The sequence below is a fragment of the Drosophila persimilis genome, unplaced genomic scaffold (genome assembly GCF_003286085.1).
Source record: "Drosophila persimilis strain 14011-0111.01,24,50 unplaced genomic scaffold, DperRS2 tig00000663-arrow-arrow-pilon, whole genome shotgun sequence".
Classification (NCBI taxonomy): Eukaryota; Metazoa; Arthropoda; class Insecta; order Diptera; family Drosophilidae; genus Drosophila; species Drosophila persimilis.
The window spans coordinates 1,015,572-1,030,450 of record NW_020825331.1 but is presented as its reverse complement, the minus strand read 5'-3'; the positions used below and the strand labels follow the sequence as shown (position 1 = coordinate 1,030,450).

General features: G+C 44.5%; 2 protein-coding genes across 3 annotated transcripts; one reads left to right on the top strand and one right to left on the bottom strand.

The window, feature by feature from the left end:
* Positions 1-2,819: 2,819 nt before the first annotated feature.
* On the top strand, positions 2,820-14,695 carry LOC6599348 (protein Tob1). Of its 2 annotated transcripts, none has more exons than XM_026991305.1 (5): positions 2,820-3,233; positions 12,041-12,813; positions 12,876-13,052; positions 13,120-13,598; positions 13,665-14,695. In XM_026991305.1, exons 2-5 carry the CDS (start codon positions 12,661-12,663, stop codon positions 14,410-14,412), a joined length of 1,557 nt encoding a protein of 518 aa, XP_026847106.1. In that variant the 5' UTR covers positions 2,820-3,233; positions 12,041-12,660; the 3' UTR covers positions 14,413-14,695. The 2 variants fall into 2 exon arrangements, with proteins under 2 accessions (XP_026847106.1, XP_026847107.1); XM_026991306.1 differs by lacking the exon at positions 2,820-3,233 and adding an exon at positions 4,818-4,838.
* Positions 9,051-11,420, bottom strand: LOC6599347. The gene is made up of 8 exons (XM_026991408.1): positions 11,220-11,420; positions 11,056-11,160; positions 10,846-10,989; positions 10,674-10,785; positions 10,327-10,601; positions 10,089-10,274; positions 9,591-10,034; positions 9,051-9,523 (listed from the first exon to the last, which is right to left on the bottom strand). The coding sequence occupies exons 1-8, from the start codon at positions 11,418-11,420 to the stop codon at positions 9,152-9,154; spliced, it is 1,839 nt and encodes a 612-aa protein (XP_026847209.1). The 3' UTR covers positions 9,051-9,151.
* Positions 14,696-14,879: the final 184 nt, after the last annotated feature.

Genomic DNA, 14,879 nt, shown 5'->3' with positions numbered 1-14,879 from the left:
GGTTCTATAATGGATGTTTATTGGATGATTTGACAAGTAATTTATTATATGTTGTCCTTTTAAATGAAACTTCATGGCTTTTCCATTATGATTTCATATTTCATTGTTATTTCGTATTTGAAAAAGAAAATCAAACAAAGGCATCTGATTTTATATTTTTAAAATATGTTTTCCTTATAGGTTCTATAGGTTCTACGGACAAGAACCATTTTTGTTGTATTTAAATCAAAGGAAATATTTGCAATTTGCCAAATCTTGATGTGCTGTCTTTTTGGCAAGGAAGCGCACTGTACAACTTGAAAGCCTGACTCGGGTCGAGCAATGCACGTGCTTAAAAAATAATATTTATATATGTTAGTCGGGTCTTCGGTTTTGACGAAGCTAGAGACGGGCATACTACTCCCAGCAAATCCCAACAAACCAAAAAACAAAAACAAAACAAAAAAACAATCAAAACAATACAAAACCCATATTTAAAACCCAATCGCTTTGTATGTGTACAGTTGAAGTCGACCATGTTGAATAATCTTAATGTAACGTATTGATGTATATCATAATATGACTACGAATATCCTATATGTATAAATCGGTTCCATCCGCTTGTGGGTGTGGTTCCTTGCCTAAGTTCCAGCTCAACCTAAGAGATAGACCTGGCCCCCCAGCTGTGGGTCCGTCATCAAAAGCAAAATCAATTTCCTTTCAACGAGTATAACGAGTCCTTTTCTTTTTGTTTTGTTTTTAAACATCAAAAGCTTTCGCCTAAAGTTATATATTACCATATGTATATATATATTTGTGATACATATACTTACATGTTTTTTTTTTTTGTGTGTTTAGACTAGAGGAATAATTTATAAATTATTGTACCATAATAAAACGACAAAATCCTTGAAAGCAAGTTCGAAAAGAAAAAAACGAAATATTTTTGTATGCATGTTCGTTCGTTTCGAAATTTGAGAATTTATTGATGTACATGTGTATACGTCTATGTGTGTATGTATGGATCTATTTATGTGCATGTCGGTGTACTGTACCCCCAAATATACATATTGCAGAAATAAATAAACTATCCCAAAATCCCTTACACAATCGACGTATTTTTTTTTTATATCTGGGGTTTATCTTGAGTTGGTTGTCCCTGATACCAGACCTGAACCATTGATCTTCTGGCTCTCCCAAAAGTCGGCTGTAAGCCATACCTAGGGATTTATTGCGGGATTCGATCTTCAAGCCGTTCTTCGGGGCGATTTTCCATTTGACGAATTCCCTCATCTGGACGTGGGAGCTCTTCATCCAGAGTTTCTTGTCAACTTTAGCCCGTTTCTCTTCCTTTCAATATCATCTGTTGCTCTTGGTCACCTTGACCCTTAATCGCCCTCACCTTGGCCGGTTCTCTTCCGCTGTCGATCTAGAGCCTTGCTCATCCGAGAACTCGAAATCTTCAACATTGAGGCCTGTTCTCTCTCTTCCACTACTATATTAAAAAGCAGATCATTTTTTGTAGCTCTGTAGTTCCAGTCTACTGGCAGCCACTCTCCCATTCTCTTCCTCTCCTGCAGAGCCTTCATTCCGACTGGAAGCCCTCGACTTACGAAGAAATCAAGGAGGAGATGGGGTAGCCTTCTGGAGGGATTAGTTCCACGCTGGGAGAGGCTTAGTCTTAAAGAATTTAAGCATGGAGGAACTGACTTAATTTTGTGCTCAGGAAATACCTACATATGTACATATGTATGTATGTATGTACAATCCATTATTTTGACCCGTTGCGAAGGACGAAATGCTAAATGTTAACAGTCAAACGCTTGAGGGTAAATGATAGAAGGCTAACTGCATATTTTTGGAACCCTCTACTACTATTGCGGTATAGCAGTCTATGACGTAAATACAAACGTACATGTGCACATATGTATGTATGTGGATGGATCCTTAGGTACTTGTGTTGCATATTTTCTCTATAATACATATGGAAATAGGCATATTGAACGACATACGTACATATGTACATATGTATATATTAATGTGTGTACATGGGTATGTAATATTTATGCTATTGTGCATGCACTTTCGTTTCTCGTTCGACTTTTCGTTATTCTAGGGCATGCGGCCAAGTGGGGGCGGTTTTGTGGGCTTTTAGAAATTGTCTGTGCCTGTGTCTGTGTGCCCGCGGACCGAAGACCGAGGACCCGCACAAACCTCTTGCCGGGCTTTCGCGTTGTCCTAGCTCTTTTATTTTTACTACGAATACACACAGCGCGCACATTGCAGAGAAAGCTTTGCACCCCCATCCACCCACTATCCGAAAAGGAGAGTGCAAGTGTACGAGTGAGTGACAGAGAGCACGGCGGCCCAAAGTGGGTGGGTAGATTCGAAAACAACAAATCAACGATGAAAGCTCGACCGCCAAGCGCTTCGTGAATCACGCTTCGTGCCAACGTGTATTAATATAAGGTGAGGCTTTTCAACGTTCTGCAAAGGGTAATAAATTAATTGAATCGCTTCTTTTAGCCCTCAGCTGTATGAAAAACTTTTTTCTTTAATACAAGTTTTTAAGGCAATTCTAATATTAACCACTATCATAAGAGCACTTTCTGGCCATGCCCTACCTTGAGCATATGTACCCTGCTTCGTGGTGCGTCGTGTGTCGAATGCAATTATGCCCGGCGCTGGCGTATGTATGTATGTATGTATGTATATTTGTACGTACCTATGTAGATGAGTGTTCGTGTGTGTGCTGCTGCTGACTGGGGCGTTCGGTTCGTTCGCGCGTCAATTCTCATTCTCGAGCCTCAAACCTTACTACAACGGGATTTTCAAGAACCACGGACGTTCACACGGCGTTTTGCTGTTGGCGCGCGCGATACCCATTAAGTAACGGGCAGATGAGGCGTTTGACAAAAAGAAAAAAAAAATACCACATACAAATTTCAAACAACCAACAAATAAATAGACACCCCAATCACAAGCACATCCGCATTCAAAATCGAAAAAAACTACAGAACGGAACAGAAGAACAATTGCGGCTGCAATTGGAATAAATCGAGGATTATACAACCCGTGCTACGCTTCATCATCATCGCCATCAACAGCATCGTCGTCAAGCAGCAGCAGCATCCCAATCAGCCAATCAATCAATCAACAAAATAGAATTCGGAACATATACATAACTGCAATGTTTAGATAAGACGTTTGAACCATCAAAAAGATGCACGGATATGTTCATACATATGTACTATGTAAGTATATACGTGCGACGGCTGGAGAACTATCACACACGCACACACACAAAGGCAATAACAATAATTGAGATGGAAATGCCAAAAGTAGGGGTACATGGATATACATACATATGTACATGCGTATGTATCAACACATAAATATATGCTCAGTGCGGGGAAAGTACACATCGTTCGGTGTTGTGAGTTTTCATTTCGTTTTCGTTATCGCCACTCAGTAGGGCAGTGTGGTGCTGCTCCAGTTTGTGCTCCCAAGAGCGAGACACAAAGGGGACACAGCTGTTTCTGTCTCACACGCAATTGGGCTACAGGAGGACCAGCATCATGCTCTCTCCCTCCCACTCTCTGGGCTGACAGCTGATGGATGCAAAAAAAAGGAAGAAAAACGAAGAGTGGGTAGAGGAAAGCATTTGCCGTTGCATACATCATGTACATAGAATCTACAATTCGTTTTTGAGGGGAATTTAGTGGCTAGAAACCAGAAAAAAAACCCCATTGACTGCAGCTGTTTTTGCATTTCTATGTAGAGCAGAGTGAGGCCCAGAAACCCAGCAAGCAAAAGCAGCAGCGTCATTTAACATTTCAGCATACAACAAAATAGATATAAATATTTACACGTGTATATGTATGTACATATGTACATGCATGTACATACATATATCTAATAGACATTCCGTTTGGGAATCTATTTGTCGTTTCCACTTACGAGTGTGCCAGTGTGTGTTTGTGTTTTCGGGCATAGATAAATGTACGAAAAAATCATGTGCTTTCATTATTTTTGTGTGCTTTTTTTTTTGTGACGTAAAGAGTTGCGTTCAAACCGTATGAACAGCTGATTGTGTGTTTTTTTTTACTGGTGTCTGAAAATGTGCTTGAAAATGAACAAATTTTAGAATGTCTCAATGTCGAATAGAAATTTTCCCCCAAAAATTCTGAAAAACGGCTAAAAGGTAGAGAAAGAAGGAAAAAAAAAAATAATGTCAATAAGTCGCTCAACACAACCACGCACACACACACAAACCCATTCGATCAGCTGTTTTGTGTTGTTTTGCTATAAGCAAACAATTTCTTGAGCCAAAAGTTTTGCCCTGTCGAATATATGAACCACCAAATGGTATTACGCGTGTGTGTGTGTGTGTGTGTGTTCCACTCTGTCTTTGGTATGCGTGGGTGTTGCTCTCGCACGAGCGCTCTCTCTGTACTCGCTCTCTGATAGAGGCAAGGTATGTCAAAAGATGGTAGGGTAGGGTCGCCCCTGACAGCAGCTTAATGGTTGAATTCCAATAAATTTCAATGCCGGTGTAGCTGATTCGTATATGGAAACTACTTATTTCAGAGTATTTCTCGAATTTATCGCTTCTCTTGGATGGTTTTCGCCATAATAAGACCCATTGCCATTTGTCGCTGGGAGTGACCAAAACACTGGGATACGGGCATGCCATACCTTCCATACGACATACTTTGGATAGCAGCAGCAGCAGCGGTGGCAGGGGAAATTGAGAGCTAAGCTGCCTTGGCGCTCGGGCTAGTCGGTGGAAAATGTTGCTGACATTAAGTACAAATTATTTAGTGTCTTTCTTTTCGTGATCTTGTAATATGAATTATGTATGTGTGCCCCAGAGTTTCAACGATTCGTTTGATTCGTTTCGGATTATGAAACCTAAAAGCATTATGCAAGCATTGTTTGTATTTTGTTGTTTCTTTTCAAGTGTGTGAGACACATTTACTATTAGTGTGTGTGTGGTGAGAGTGTGTGTTTGTGTGTAGAAGTACAACGGAAGGAAGCAAAAGTTTATAGTAAAACAAGAGACACAAACACAGAGCGAGAACATAGAATTTTATGTAATCAGGCAACCCGTTTGATTTGCCCCTCATTGCCCAGGGTTCTGCTCTGCTCTGCTCTGCTCCGTTGAAAATTACCAGCTTTGAAACGGTTAAAAGTGCAGTCAGCACTTTGATCTCTCTCTCTCGCTCCCTCCCAGTGTCAGTGATGTAACAACAATTTTGTTTTGTTTTTTTTTTTTTTGGGACATGTGAACTGGATTACACAGCGGTACGTGAAAACAATAGGGGAATGCCAGAGACGGAATGCTGAAGCTTTAGATACCCTTGCATATCCCGAAGGGTCATTATAGAATTGTTCGATTTCGTTAAATTTGATTTGCAAATTAGTTTTTGCATTGGATTGGATTTTGTTGATGCTAAAAAGATGGTATCACATGGGTTTATTCCATCTGCTCTCTTGATTTAGTCACAATTGCTTTTCTTCCTTCTGTGCGATGCCAAGCATCTGCTGCGAATCGTAATACTCTCTTCAAAGAGCACAGCAAAATTGAAGCAACGCAAATGAGAAAAGCAAACAAACAACCGCAATAAATTGACACACTGTGCTCTGTGTGAGCTCCCCCTCTCTCCTCTCCTCACCACACACCTTCATTTTGCATACGTATTACGTATGTGTGTATGTAAGCCAAGACAGAGAAAGAGAGCGCTAGAGAGGGGTCTAATTATGTGCAAACAAGCAATTTGAAGGCTGCCGTCTGGCCGTATCGCGAATGCCCTTAACTGCTGATTATCGTCGTAGCATTCGAAATCGACGGCTGAACGTAATTGAATTAAATTCGCCTAATGGCAAAACAACAAGCATGGGCGAACGGTAAATGCAGCGATAAGTGCTTTGCCGCTTTTGGCCTGATCTTTCAATCGATAAGACCCTAGGAGACTCCAAAAACTATGCTATAAACACAGATGGTCACATATGTATGTATGTTCCTTCCAAAGAGTATAAATTTATTATTTTTCGTTAAATTATCAGTAAAATTAAAGCTTGAAAAAATGTTTAAATTTAACCTACATTCATATGTAAATATTTATGTAAAAAAACCGCCTTCAGTCAAAGTTTCTATAAATGAAACCTAACTAGAATTTCCTTCGCACAACTCGAACGTGCCTTTTGAAGGTAGACTTTTTAGGCGGAACATCTGTGGAGCTTCAAAAGCTTGTTGATAATTAAGTGCTAGACCTTTTACGGTATCGTGTACATAACTCTTTCATTACTTTTTTTTATCAAATTACACTAACGATGTTTGATAAGAACGTATGGTACATGTTTCCACCGTGGCACTGCTTCCCCCTAGTATATTTTGGTTTTGTTTTGATAATAAGCCCTAGGGATCTGTTCAGCATTTTACTTCCGTGGGAAACATATAGAAATATTAGAAATTATATCAAAACACTTACTAAATGTTTTCCTTCCATTCAATTAAGATGGTAGCCATCCAGAGCTAATTAGGATAAATAATAATTATACTCGTAACTTACAATATGTATGCCTAAAAGGCTCCAATGGGGGGGGCTTAAGTAGGGGTAGTACAGCTGTACTTGATACACAATCCGCCATTAAGAGCTGCGATTCCATTAGACCCCAACTTAAGAGTCATACTCCATATGTAATGTACATACAGACGTGAGGAGCATGTCCTGTGCACAGATGGGTAATAATCCCCATTTATGTGCCAGAGGCGGCAGTATGACTGTTTAACATTTCTATATTTCACACGATGTGGAACGTAAACACGGGAATAACAATAACAACGGTCATTTGGCACTCTCTCTCTCTCTCTCTCTCTCTCTCTCCATTAGCAGCTGTCTGATGGGGGTGCTCTCTGGCTCTGGTTCGTGCTCGAAGCTCTCTCTTTCACACTATCTGTCGCTGTCTCTGTCCCTGTCTCTGGTCCCACTCTGCCCCTGTCTATTGTATGTCGCGTGCGCTGTTGCACTCGTAAATGGAGGCCCGGGTCGCCCTTTGCAATGCTAAAATCAATAAAATCTGGGCCAACAGTTTTAAAGGTTGATTTAAACGGTATGACGCTGTCGCAGCTCTTGTATATCCGTATATCTGTTTGTGTATGTATGTGTATGTGTACTCTGTGCGCGTGTCGGTGCTTGTGTGTGTTTGTGCTTGAATATAAATAAACATTCAAGAGTCCAGAAGTCCGTCCGCGCTCCTCCCCACCTGAGGATTATCTCCGAGGCTTCCCCTTCGGGCCATTAAAGCCAGCGCGTGTCCTATGTACAAGCGTAAAAGTGAAACTAGAGCTTTTTCAAGTTCACTTCGCAAGCACACACACGCACACAATCGCATGCACATGCTCAGGCACATGCACATGCACATGCACATGCACAAGCACAAGAACAAGCACATGCGGCATGTACACATAATGTGTAATATTTGTGCACCTTTCACGTCATCAAGAGTCGTGCTTCGCCATGGAATGATCTTAGCTCCGAACTGGGTTAACCGCCGGCCCCCGGCCACTCCCCACTCCACGCTCTCTAGTCTAATGTCAAGGTTATCGTCGAAAATCCAGTTAATTTGCGTCAATCCCCCAACTAGTTAGTCTGCACTGCCAAACTAGTTAACCTTGCTAGTTCATGAAGAAATTCAATTAACTCGAAAGTTTTCCCCAAGGCAGCTACAGCCTCCACATACAGGGATAGTCCAGGTTAGGGGAAGATTTTAATGGTGGAGGATAGATCTACTCAAAGTGATTTATAACCAAGATTAATTGTACATATGTATGTACATACAAGTACCATAGTCGAAGGCAAGTGCATTTAGAATATGTTGGAATATTTTTACAAATTAAAGAAAATTCTTCAATAAAATCCTGCGATTCTAAAGCCTCCATTAAACGCAAATTAGTAGAGGTATTTTAAAGTATTTAAAGTCTAGGTCTTTAAGATCCCCAAGACTTTGATAATTAAAAAAAAGCTATCTGGTAAACACTTGTTTGATTCCAAAAGAATTTGGAAAACTTAAAAAAAAAACATCATTCTACAGAGGGGAGTATCCATAGTACAGCCTGTCAGCAAATCTGTTCAGAATCTTACGAAACACCTGACGCATTACCGGAGGTTCAACAAATGTTGTTGCAGGCATCACCTTTGACCTTTTACCCAATGCGCCAAGCTGTGCCCCAGCTTAAGCTCTCCACTGCATCCGTGGCATCTGCGGCATTGAAATACCGTTTGGAAAATGGCCTTTTTCCCCTTGTGGATGATGTATTGCATTGGCTAGGTGGCTATTTTTAGAATTTCCCATTTATATATGTACATACATGCGAGTATGTACTCTTGAAAGGAAAACTCAAGCTTCCAGTGGCGGGGCTTGAGGCTTGGCGATTTCAATGTGTGTGGCCTTCAGATGGTTTAAAAAAGACACACAGCCAGTAGTATATACTACGAGTATAGAATATATATACTTAAGCAGCACATAAACGAGCTCGGTCTGCCCCGCTGCAGCTACACAGCTGCTGCAGTAGATTGCAGCAGCAGCAGCAGCAGCATAAATCAAGTGTGTGTGTGGGTGTGAAATGTGCTCCTCTCGGGGTCGTTTATATGTCATTGCGCACCCGTTGCTCGGCGCGAGAGTAAGAGCCAGAGCCAGAGCCAGAACCCAAGCTCTGTCCCTCTCTTCGGCTTTGAGTTTATTTTTATCCGCACGCACCGTCACCGTTGGGCAAGAGACAGAGAGAGAGAGAAAATGGAAGGGTGTAAGCTTTGCGTGGGAAGCTCACTGGACGGTCTCGGTACCTGCTCCCGTTGTCGCTACGAATGCACTTCGGCTTACTGTAATACGCTCTCGCTCTCACTCTCTCTCTCTGTCCACTCCTCTCTTCAGTTAACCTACATATAATCGGCAGTTGCATGGACACTGCAGGGGAAGTGCTTCTGCTCCGAATGACGTAGGAAGAATATATGTACATATGTGTAGCTCCCAAACTGTTGCAGGAGTTGCAGGAATACATACTCAGATATAGTCAAAACATATGTATTACTTCATTGTACATGAATTTGGAGAATGGGAAATGCAGCCATTAGCTGGAGTCCATGAATAGCGGGTGGATGCCGAGCCCTTATGTATGATCGCTGGTCTCCACAATGCGACATATAATAGGTATGTCCTCCTCCTGGGTCACATTGCTCTTCGAGTTGGGGTCCAGAGTGCTCTGAATGTAGGCGCGCCGGAACTTGTCCCAGCGCCGGGTCTTCAGGTAGTCTTCGAACAGGGCCTGCCGCGAGGGCACACTGCACTCGAAGTAGAAGCGACGACGCTGCCAGATATTACCCGGATTCTGCTCCTCCTCCAGCAGCCAGAAGCGCGGCAGGACCAGGCACTGGACCACAGTACGGGCCATTATCACGCGATGCTCCATCTTTTCGCCCAGGCCAAAGATGGCACCGAATGTGAGCGAGCCGACGTCTATAAAATGGGTCCTCGTGGTGTCCTGTGCCCACGGGCAAGTGAAAGTGAGTGAAAAGTGATTGTGATAGTGATTGGCGTTGAGGACTTACGTGCCTCGAAGAGCGAAGTGCCGCATCTGACCGACTAGGCGAAAGCAATTGGGACCTTATGGTGCCCAACCTTTTCGAGGATTGAGAGGAGGCAACTGTTGTACGCTTCATAGAGAGCTGGGAGTCAGTTCCATGCTTCGATGGCGATATGGAGACGAGGGTTTTACGCTTTGTTTCCGAGCTGGAGGATTCCACGGCAAGGGAGAATTCCGATTCAACGGATACCTCCTCGCCGAAGTATTCGAAATAGTCCTCGTAGTCGAAAAACTGCTCCTCCTCTTCGGCGTCCTCAATCTCCTCGGACTCGATGGTGGGCCTTCTCGGTTTGTGGGTTATTCTTTTCGCGTGCATTACGGTTTTCCTCCGATGTCCGTGCTTCTCAAGGAAGCTGGCTGGGCCCAAGCCGCAGAACGCCTCGATTTCCTTTAGTCCCATTTTGCGCATCTACAGAGCTCGAATTAGAAGAGAAACACCTCTATCTATAGGTAGATCGCATACTTGTTTCCTGAGGCCTTTCGACTCGCCCTCTTCTTCCGAGGAGGTTGAGGCCAACAAATTCTGAACATCCAAATACGACTGTTCTGGAGCATAGGACGAGTTCCTTGTTTCCAGAAACATGGCCTTGGACTCGTCTTTTTCCATATCTGACAGATCGATAATGGTCTTTCCCCTACTGTGATTGATCTGCAAGAATCAAAGACTGAGGATATACGGATACACATATCGGATATAGCACCTTGAGGTTTAGGCATTGCAGGACAACGCATTCGCCGCTCAAAATAAAGTGCACCATGTTCAAAGAGCCCTTGTCCTCGACATAGATCGTCTCCAGAGGATCGTACTGCACCACTGATCCGAACATGCAGGCGCGTCGTATCTGATCCTCGTTCAAAAAATCAAAGTAGGGGAAGGCGCGCAGTGCTTCCTTCTTTTCGTTCCACTGCTTCTCCATAAACGGCCTCAGAATGCGATTGTAGTCGTTATCGAACAAGGCCAATATTTCACAATTTGCTAGACGAAAGAGCCAACAAATAGACGATCGGATCAGTACGTTTCGCATATTTTTATGTAGTAAGTACTTACACAGCGTCGTGTATGTGTTCATTCTGGGGCAGTCCTCAACCATTTCCACTTCTCCGATACAGTCGCCCGGACCGAATATGGCAATTGATACTTGAGTGATTTCCTTTGTGACCTTCAGAACAAGATTCAAGGGGATTCTATACCGTCTTAAGGACCTAGCGCGTGAACCTACCTTATTGTATTCGGATCTTTTCATTTCGACCTCGCCGTTCAGTATGAAGTACACGGTAATGGGCAAGTCCCCTTCTTTGATCAGCACTCGCGACTCATTGATGGACAATAGCTTTATTACCGGCACCATGCGAGCCCTGATTTTCTAGATCACAGATCACGGATCGTAGGTGAAGTTATAGGTCAGATGAAACTCAGTTTGAGAGCTTACCGGGGGTATCTTGGCGAAACATGTTAGCCCGGCTAAGACCATACAGAGCTTTTTCCGATCATCGATTGTCCGCGCCCAGGGTAGCGTGCGCAACAGCGCCTTGTCCTTCAGACGATTATCGGGAATCGTGACACGCATTACGATTGTTGGTGGGTGGAGCTTACCGCTACGGTGATCATGCCCCGCTTCTTCTTCTGCCGCACCAGCAGAGCCACATTCTTCTTGACGTTCATCGAGAGACCCTGATCCTCGGCATCGATCAGCCAGTGCTGGTTCATAATCACCGCCCGCACCAGTTTTCTGAATCGGGTGCGCAACGACTTCTTCTTGTTGCTCGCCTCCGCATCATTGCGTGCTCGCTTCATCCTGGAACCCCCAAATGGAATGCAACTCTGTGTTCAGTGTTTCCCTGTGGTGTGTCTTTTTATGTTTTATTGTTTTAAAGTATATTCCTGTAGTTTTTTTGTGTCTGTGTGTCAAATGTGACTCAAGAAAACTGAGTTGTTACGATGCTCCGGGAATGGACAACATCTTCTTCTTCTCGATTTACTCTACTAATACTTAATCGACTTGTCAACTATCGATAAAGGCCAACAGAAATATGTATGTATATAGTGGATCAAGAAAGGGTAACATTTCTGCAAATCATGATGGATGAATCATTATAATAATGATCCATCACTGATGAGGGATAAAGTCCCAATGATGGCGGGCCCATTCTGTAAGATATAGTATGCAAATTTGTATGTTAGCAGGGGTAGTAGAAAGAGTAGAAAAGGCTGTTCCAGATCTGTTGTGACTCAGACTCCGACCTCGTGGAACATGCAGACGCATAGACGACAAATACTGTGTATTTTGTTGTTGAATTTCTGGGACCTTTTGTGATTTCTACTAATATAAAATAGGAAGCAGGCGCATTAGGTAACCCATCCGGTGTCAATTGATTGTCTATAAACGTTTTCCTTCCTTCCTTTCGTTCTTGCAGCTACGGACACCAACGACTTGTCATAGAATCGCACGGCTCTGAGGCGTTCCACCACTCATGGAGGCGTTCTAGGAAGGAGACACGGGAAACGGACCAACGTTTGTCAAAAATCAAAGACAGCAAAAGACGGAGAGTAACTAACTAGCAACCGACTTAGACAAAGCCATTAGCAATTACTTTACACACACACACACACCTACACACAATCGACCCTTTTTATGGGAGATGCTCTGTAAATACATAAAACACAATACACTTAGGATCTAGGACTCTACGCCTCACACATCACACATCACACATCAGACATCAGACACAATTCTCTGAGATAAATATACAAAATACAATAAATAGAACCCACACCCCTAAAACAACTACATAGACTCACAAAATAGGAAAACTACTAAATCTAGTACAACACATCGCCTGAAACTTCACAGTCAAAAATTGAGCTAGGATATTCATAAAGGTGCGTTTGATCAATCAGATAGATATATACTTGTACTCGTACACGTACACGGCAAGCACACCGAACAGAATCGAACAAAAAACAAACAAATAGTGAAGAATCTTCGAAAGGATCTGGGTACGGCGGACAGGGTACGGTGCCAAGGACTGCCAAGATGCATATTGAAATCCAGGTGGCCCTAAACTTTGTCATCTCCTATCTGTACAATAAACTGCCTCGCCGACGTGTGAACATATTCGGCGAGGAGCTGGAGAAGGCACTGCGCGATAAATTCCAGGGACACTGGTACCCGGAGAAGCCTTTCAAGGTATCATTGGAGTGCGAGACGATCTTTAGAAACGGAATCTTATATGTGAATATTCATTGCAGGGTTCTGCCTATCGTTGCCTGAAGACCGGGGATGCCATCGATTCGGTGCTGGAGCGTGCTGCGCGGGAGAGTGGTGTGCCCATCAGTGATATTTTAGAGAATTTGCCACACGAGCTATCCGTGTGGATGGATCCCGGCGAGGTGTCTTTTCGCGTTGGCGAGAAGGGGGCCGTTAAGGTATTTGTTACGCCGCTAGGACTTCCCCGAAACGGAATCGCCCATTAACCGCCCTTTTACGATGCAGATTCTTTATACAGAGAACAATGAGAACCACGAGGATAGCCGCTCGGCAGATCGCGAGGTCACCAAGACGTTCAATCCGGAGGCGCAATGCTTCCGACCCATCGATGTGGTCAACACGACCCTGACCAACCTGAGCTTAAGCCCCAAGTCGTTGCCGGTGCCTATGCCCCAGGCGGGCTCCTCGCCGCACTCGGCTGCCTCTGGGTCGCCCACTTACAAGGGCAGCCCCAATCCCAATGCCAGCAACGGCAGCTGTGGCTCCGCCTCCGGTTCGTCCAGTGGCTCGGCACCGGTTCCGGCTCAGGGTCAGACTCAGGCCACGACTCAGGCACCAGCTCACGGCAACACTTCGGCCGGTGGCACAACCTCGGCGTACTTGCAACGTGCACCACAGGCGCCTTTAACCTTCACGACCGCCACCTTTGCCCAAACGAAATTCGGCAGCACCAAGCTCAAGACCAGCTCGAAGCGGGCCAACAGGTAAGGTCTCGCTGCCCTTGAGCCACCGGGCACCCACTAATGCCGCACCACATTTGTCCCTTGCAGCAGCGCGTACCGCATGTCGCCCACAGAGTTCTCGAACTACATCAAGCAGCGGGCCATACAGCAGCAGATGCATCACGGCCATGGGGTCGTCCCGTCCCAGGGCTATGCCGCCCTGGACCCTGTATCACCGGCACGCTCGATCTCACCCAATCCGTTGGCTCTGGGCGGCCAAATGGCCTCCGGTGCTGTAGCCGGCGATCACTTCTTCTATCCCGGCGTGGTCATGGGCCTCTATCCGCAGTTCAACGGCCAGCGGAACCTCTACGAGCCGCACTTCAACGGCGACGCCAACATGGCCATGTTTGCCGGGCATCCCCATGTCAATGCCGTGGGTGGAGCCAAGTACAGTACTTACATGGAGGCATGCTACTTTCCCAACGGCCAGCATCTGTCCCAGCAGCAGCAGCAGCAGCTAGGCGTTCAAATGGACAACGAGAGCTGTTCGTATGGCCTGGAGACAGAGCAGTGTGTCATCGATGAGGTGGCAGCAACAGTGGGAGCAGCAACAGTTGGAGTTGGAGTTGGAGCTGGGGACTCTTCCCCGGACAACAGTCCCATTGCCACGCCACCAGTGGCTGCAGTGCCCAACCAAACAGCTGCTGCTGTTGCAGACACAGCCGGTCCCGACAGCGTCAGTCAGCAGCAGCAGCAGCCAGCCGAATCCTCATCGGCCAGCACTCTGATTGATGGGATCAACTCGTTCTACGGCACTGGATCGTCTTACCAGCAGCTCCTGGTGGCCAACTAGGCCTTCTCTCAGCCCCAGCCACAATAACCAACAGCACCGACAACAACCAGCAACAGACATACCAACTCAAGGGCCGAGACCATAGAACCGACATCTAAGAGCCAGAACAATAGAAATTAGAATTAAACGAAAGCTCCGCCACATAGTTATATAATAGAGATAATATTGAATCTGACTGGCCCCACAAAGCCAGACACCATACCGATCCAATTGTTACAACATTTTGAGCCACAAGAATGAAAGAATGAAAAAACACACATAAATTCCGAGAACAATGTAAAAACAGGATCCGTTTAGCTACTATATACATTTTGGATTGTGTACACCCCTCGTTTGTGTTGTATATAATTATGAAAGCTATGGTACATTAGAAGACCTACTCCCATAGACATACCCTTAGACCGTTCAATCAGACTGTGTACGATGGCCCCTATTTATAGGAAAGTGTATAGATTCATATTTTTGAT

Bases quoted from the DNA above. Each gene is read 5' to 3' on its own strand.
- LOC6599347 (XM_026991408.1), bottom strand. From the start codon at position 11,420: ATGAAGCGAGCACGCAATGATGCGGAGGCGAGCAACAAGAAGAAGTCG. The intron at 11,161-11,219 runs GTAAGCTCCACC...AATCGTCTGAAG, and splicing joins GGGGCATGATCACCGTAGCG to GACAAGGCGCTGTTGCGCAC. The intron at 9,524-9,590 runs GTAAGTCCTCAA...CCGTGGGCACAG, and splicing joins CACTTCGCTCTTCGAGGCAC to GACACCACGAGGACCCATTT.
- LOC6599348 (XM_026991305.1), top strand. From the start codon at position 12,661: ATGCATATTGAAATCCAGGTGGCCCTAAACTTTGTCATCTCCTATCTG. The intron at 12,814-12,875 runs GTATCATTGGAG...TATTCATTGCAG, and splicing joins ACCCGGAGAAGCCTTTCAAG to GGTTCTGCCTATCGTTGCCT. The intron at 13,599-13,664 runs GTAAGGTCTCGC...TGTCCCTTGCAG, and splicing joins AGCTCGAAGCGGGCCAACAG to CAGCGCGTACCGCATGTCGC.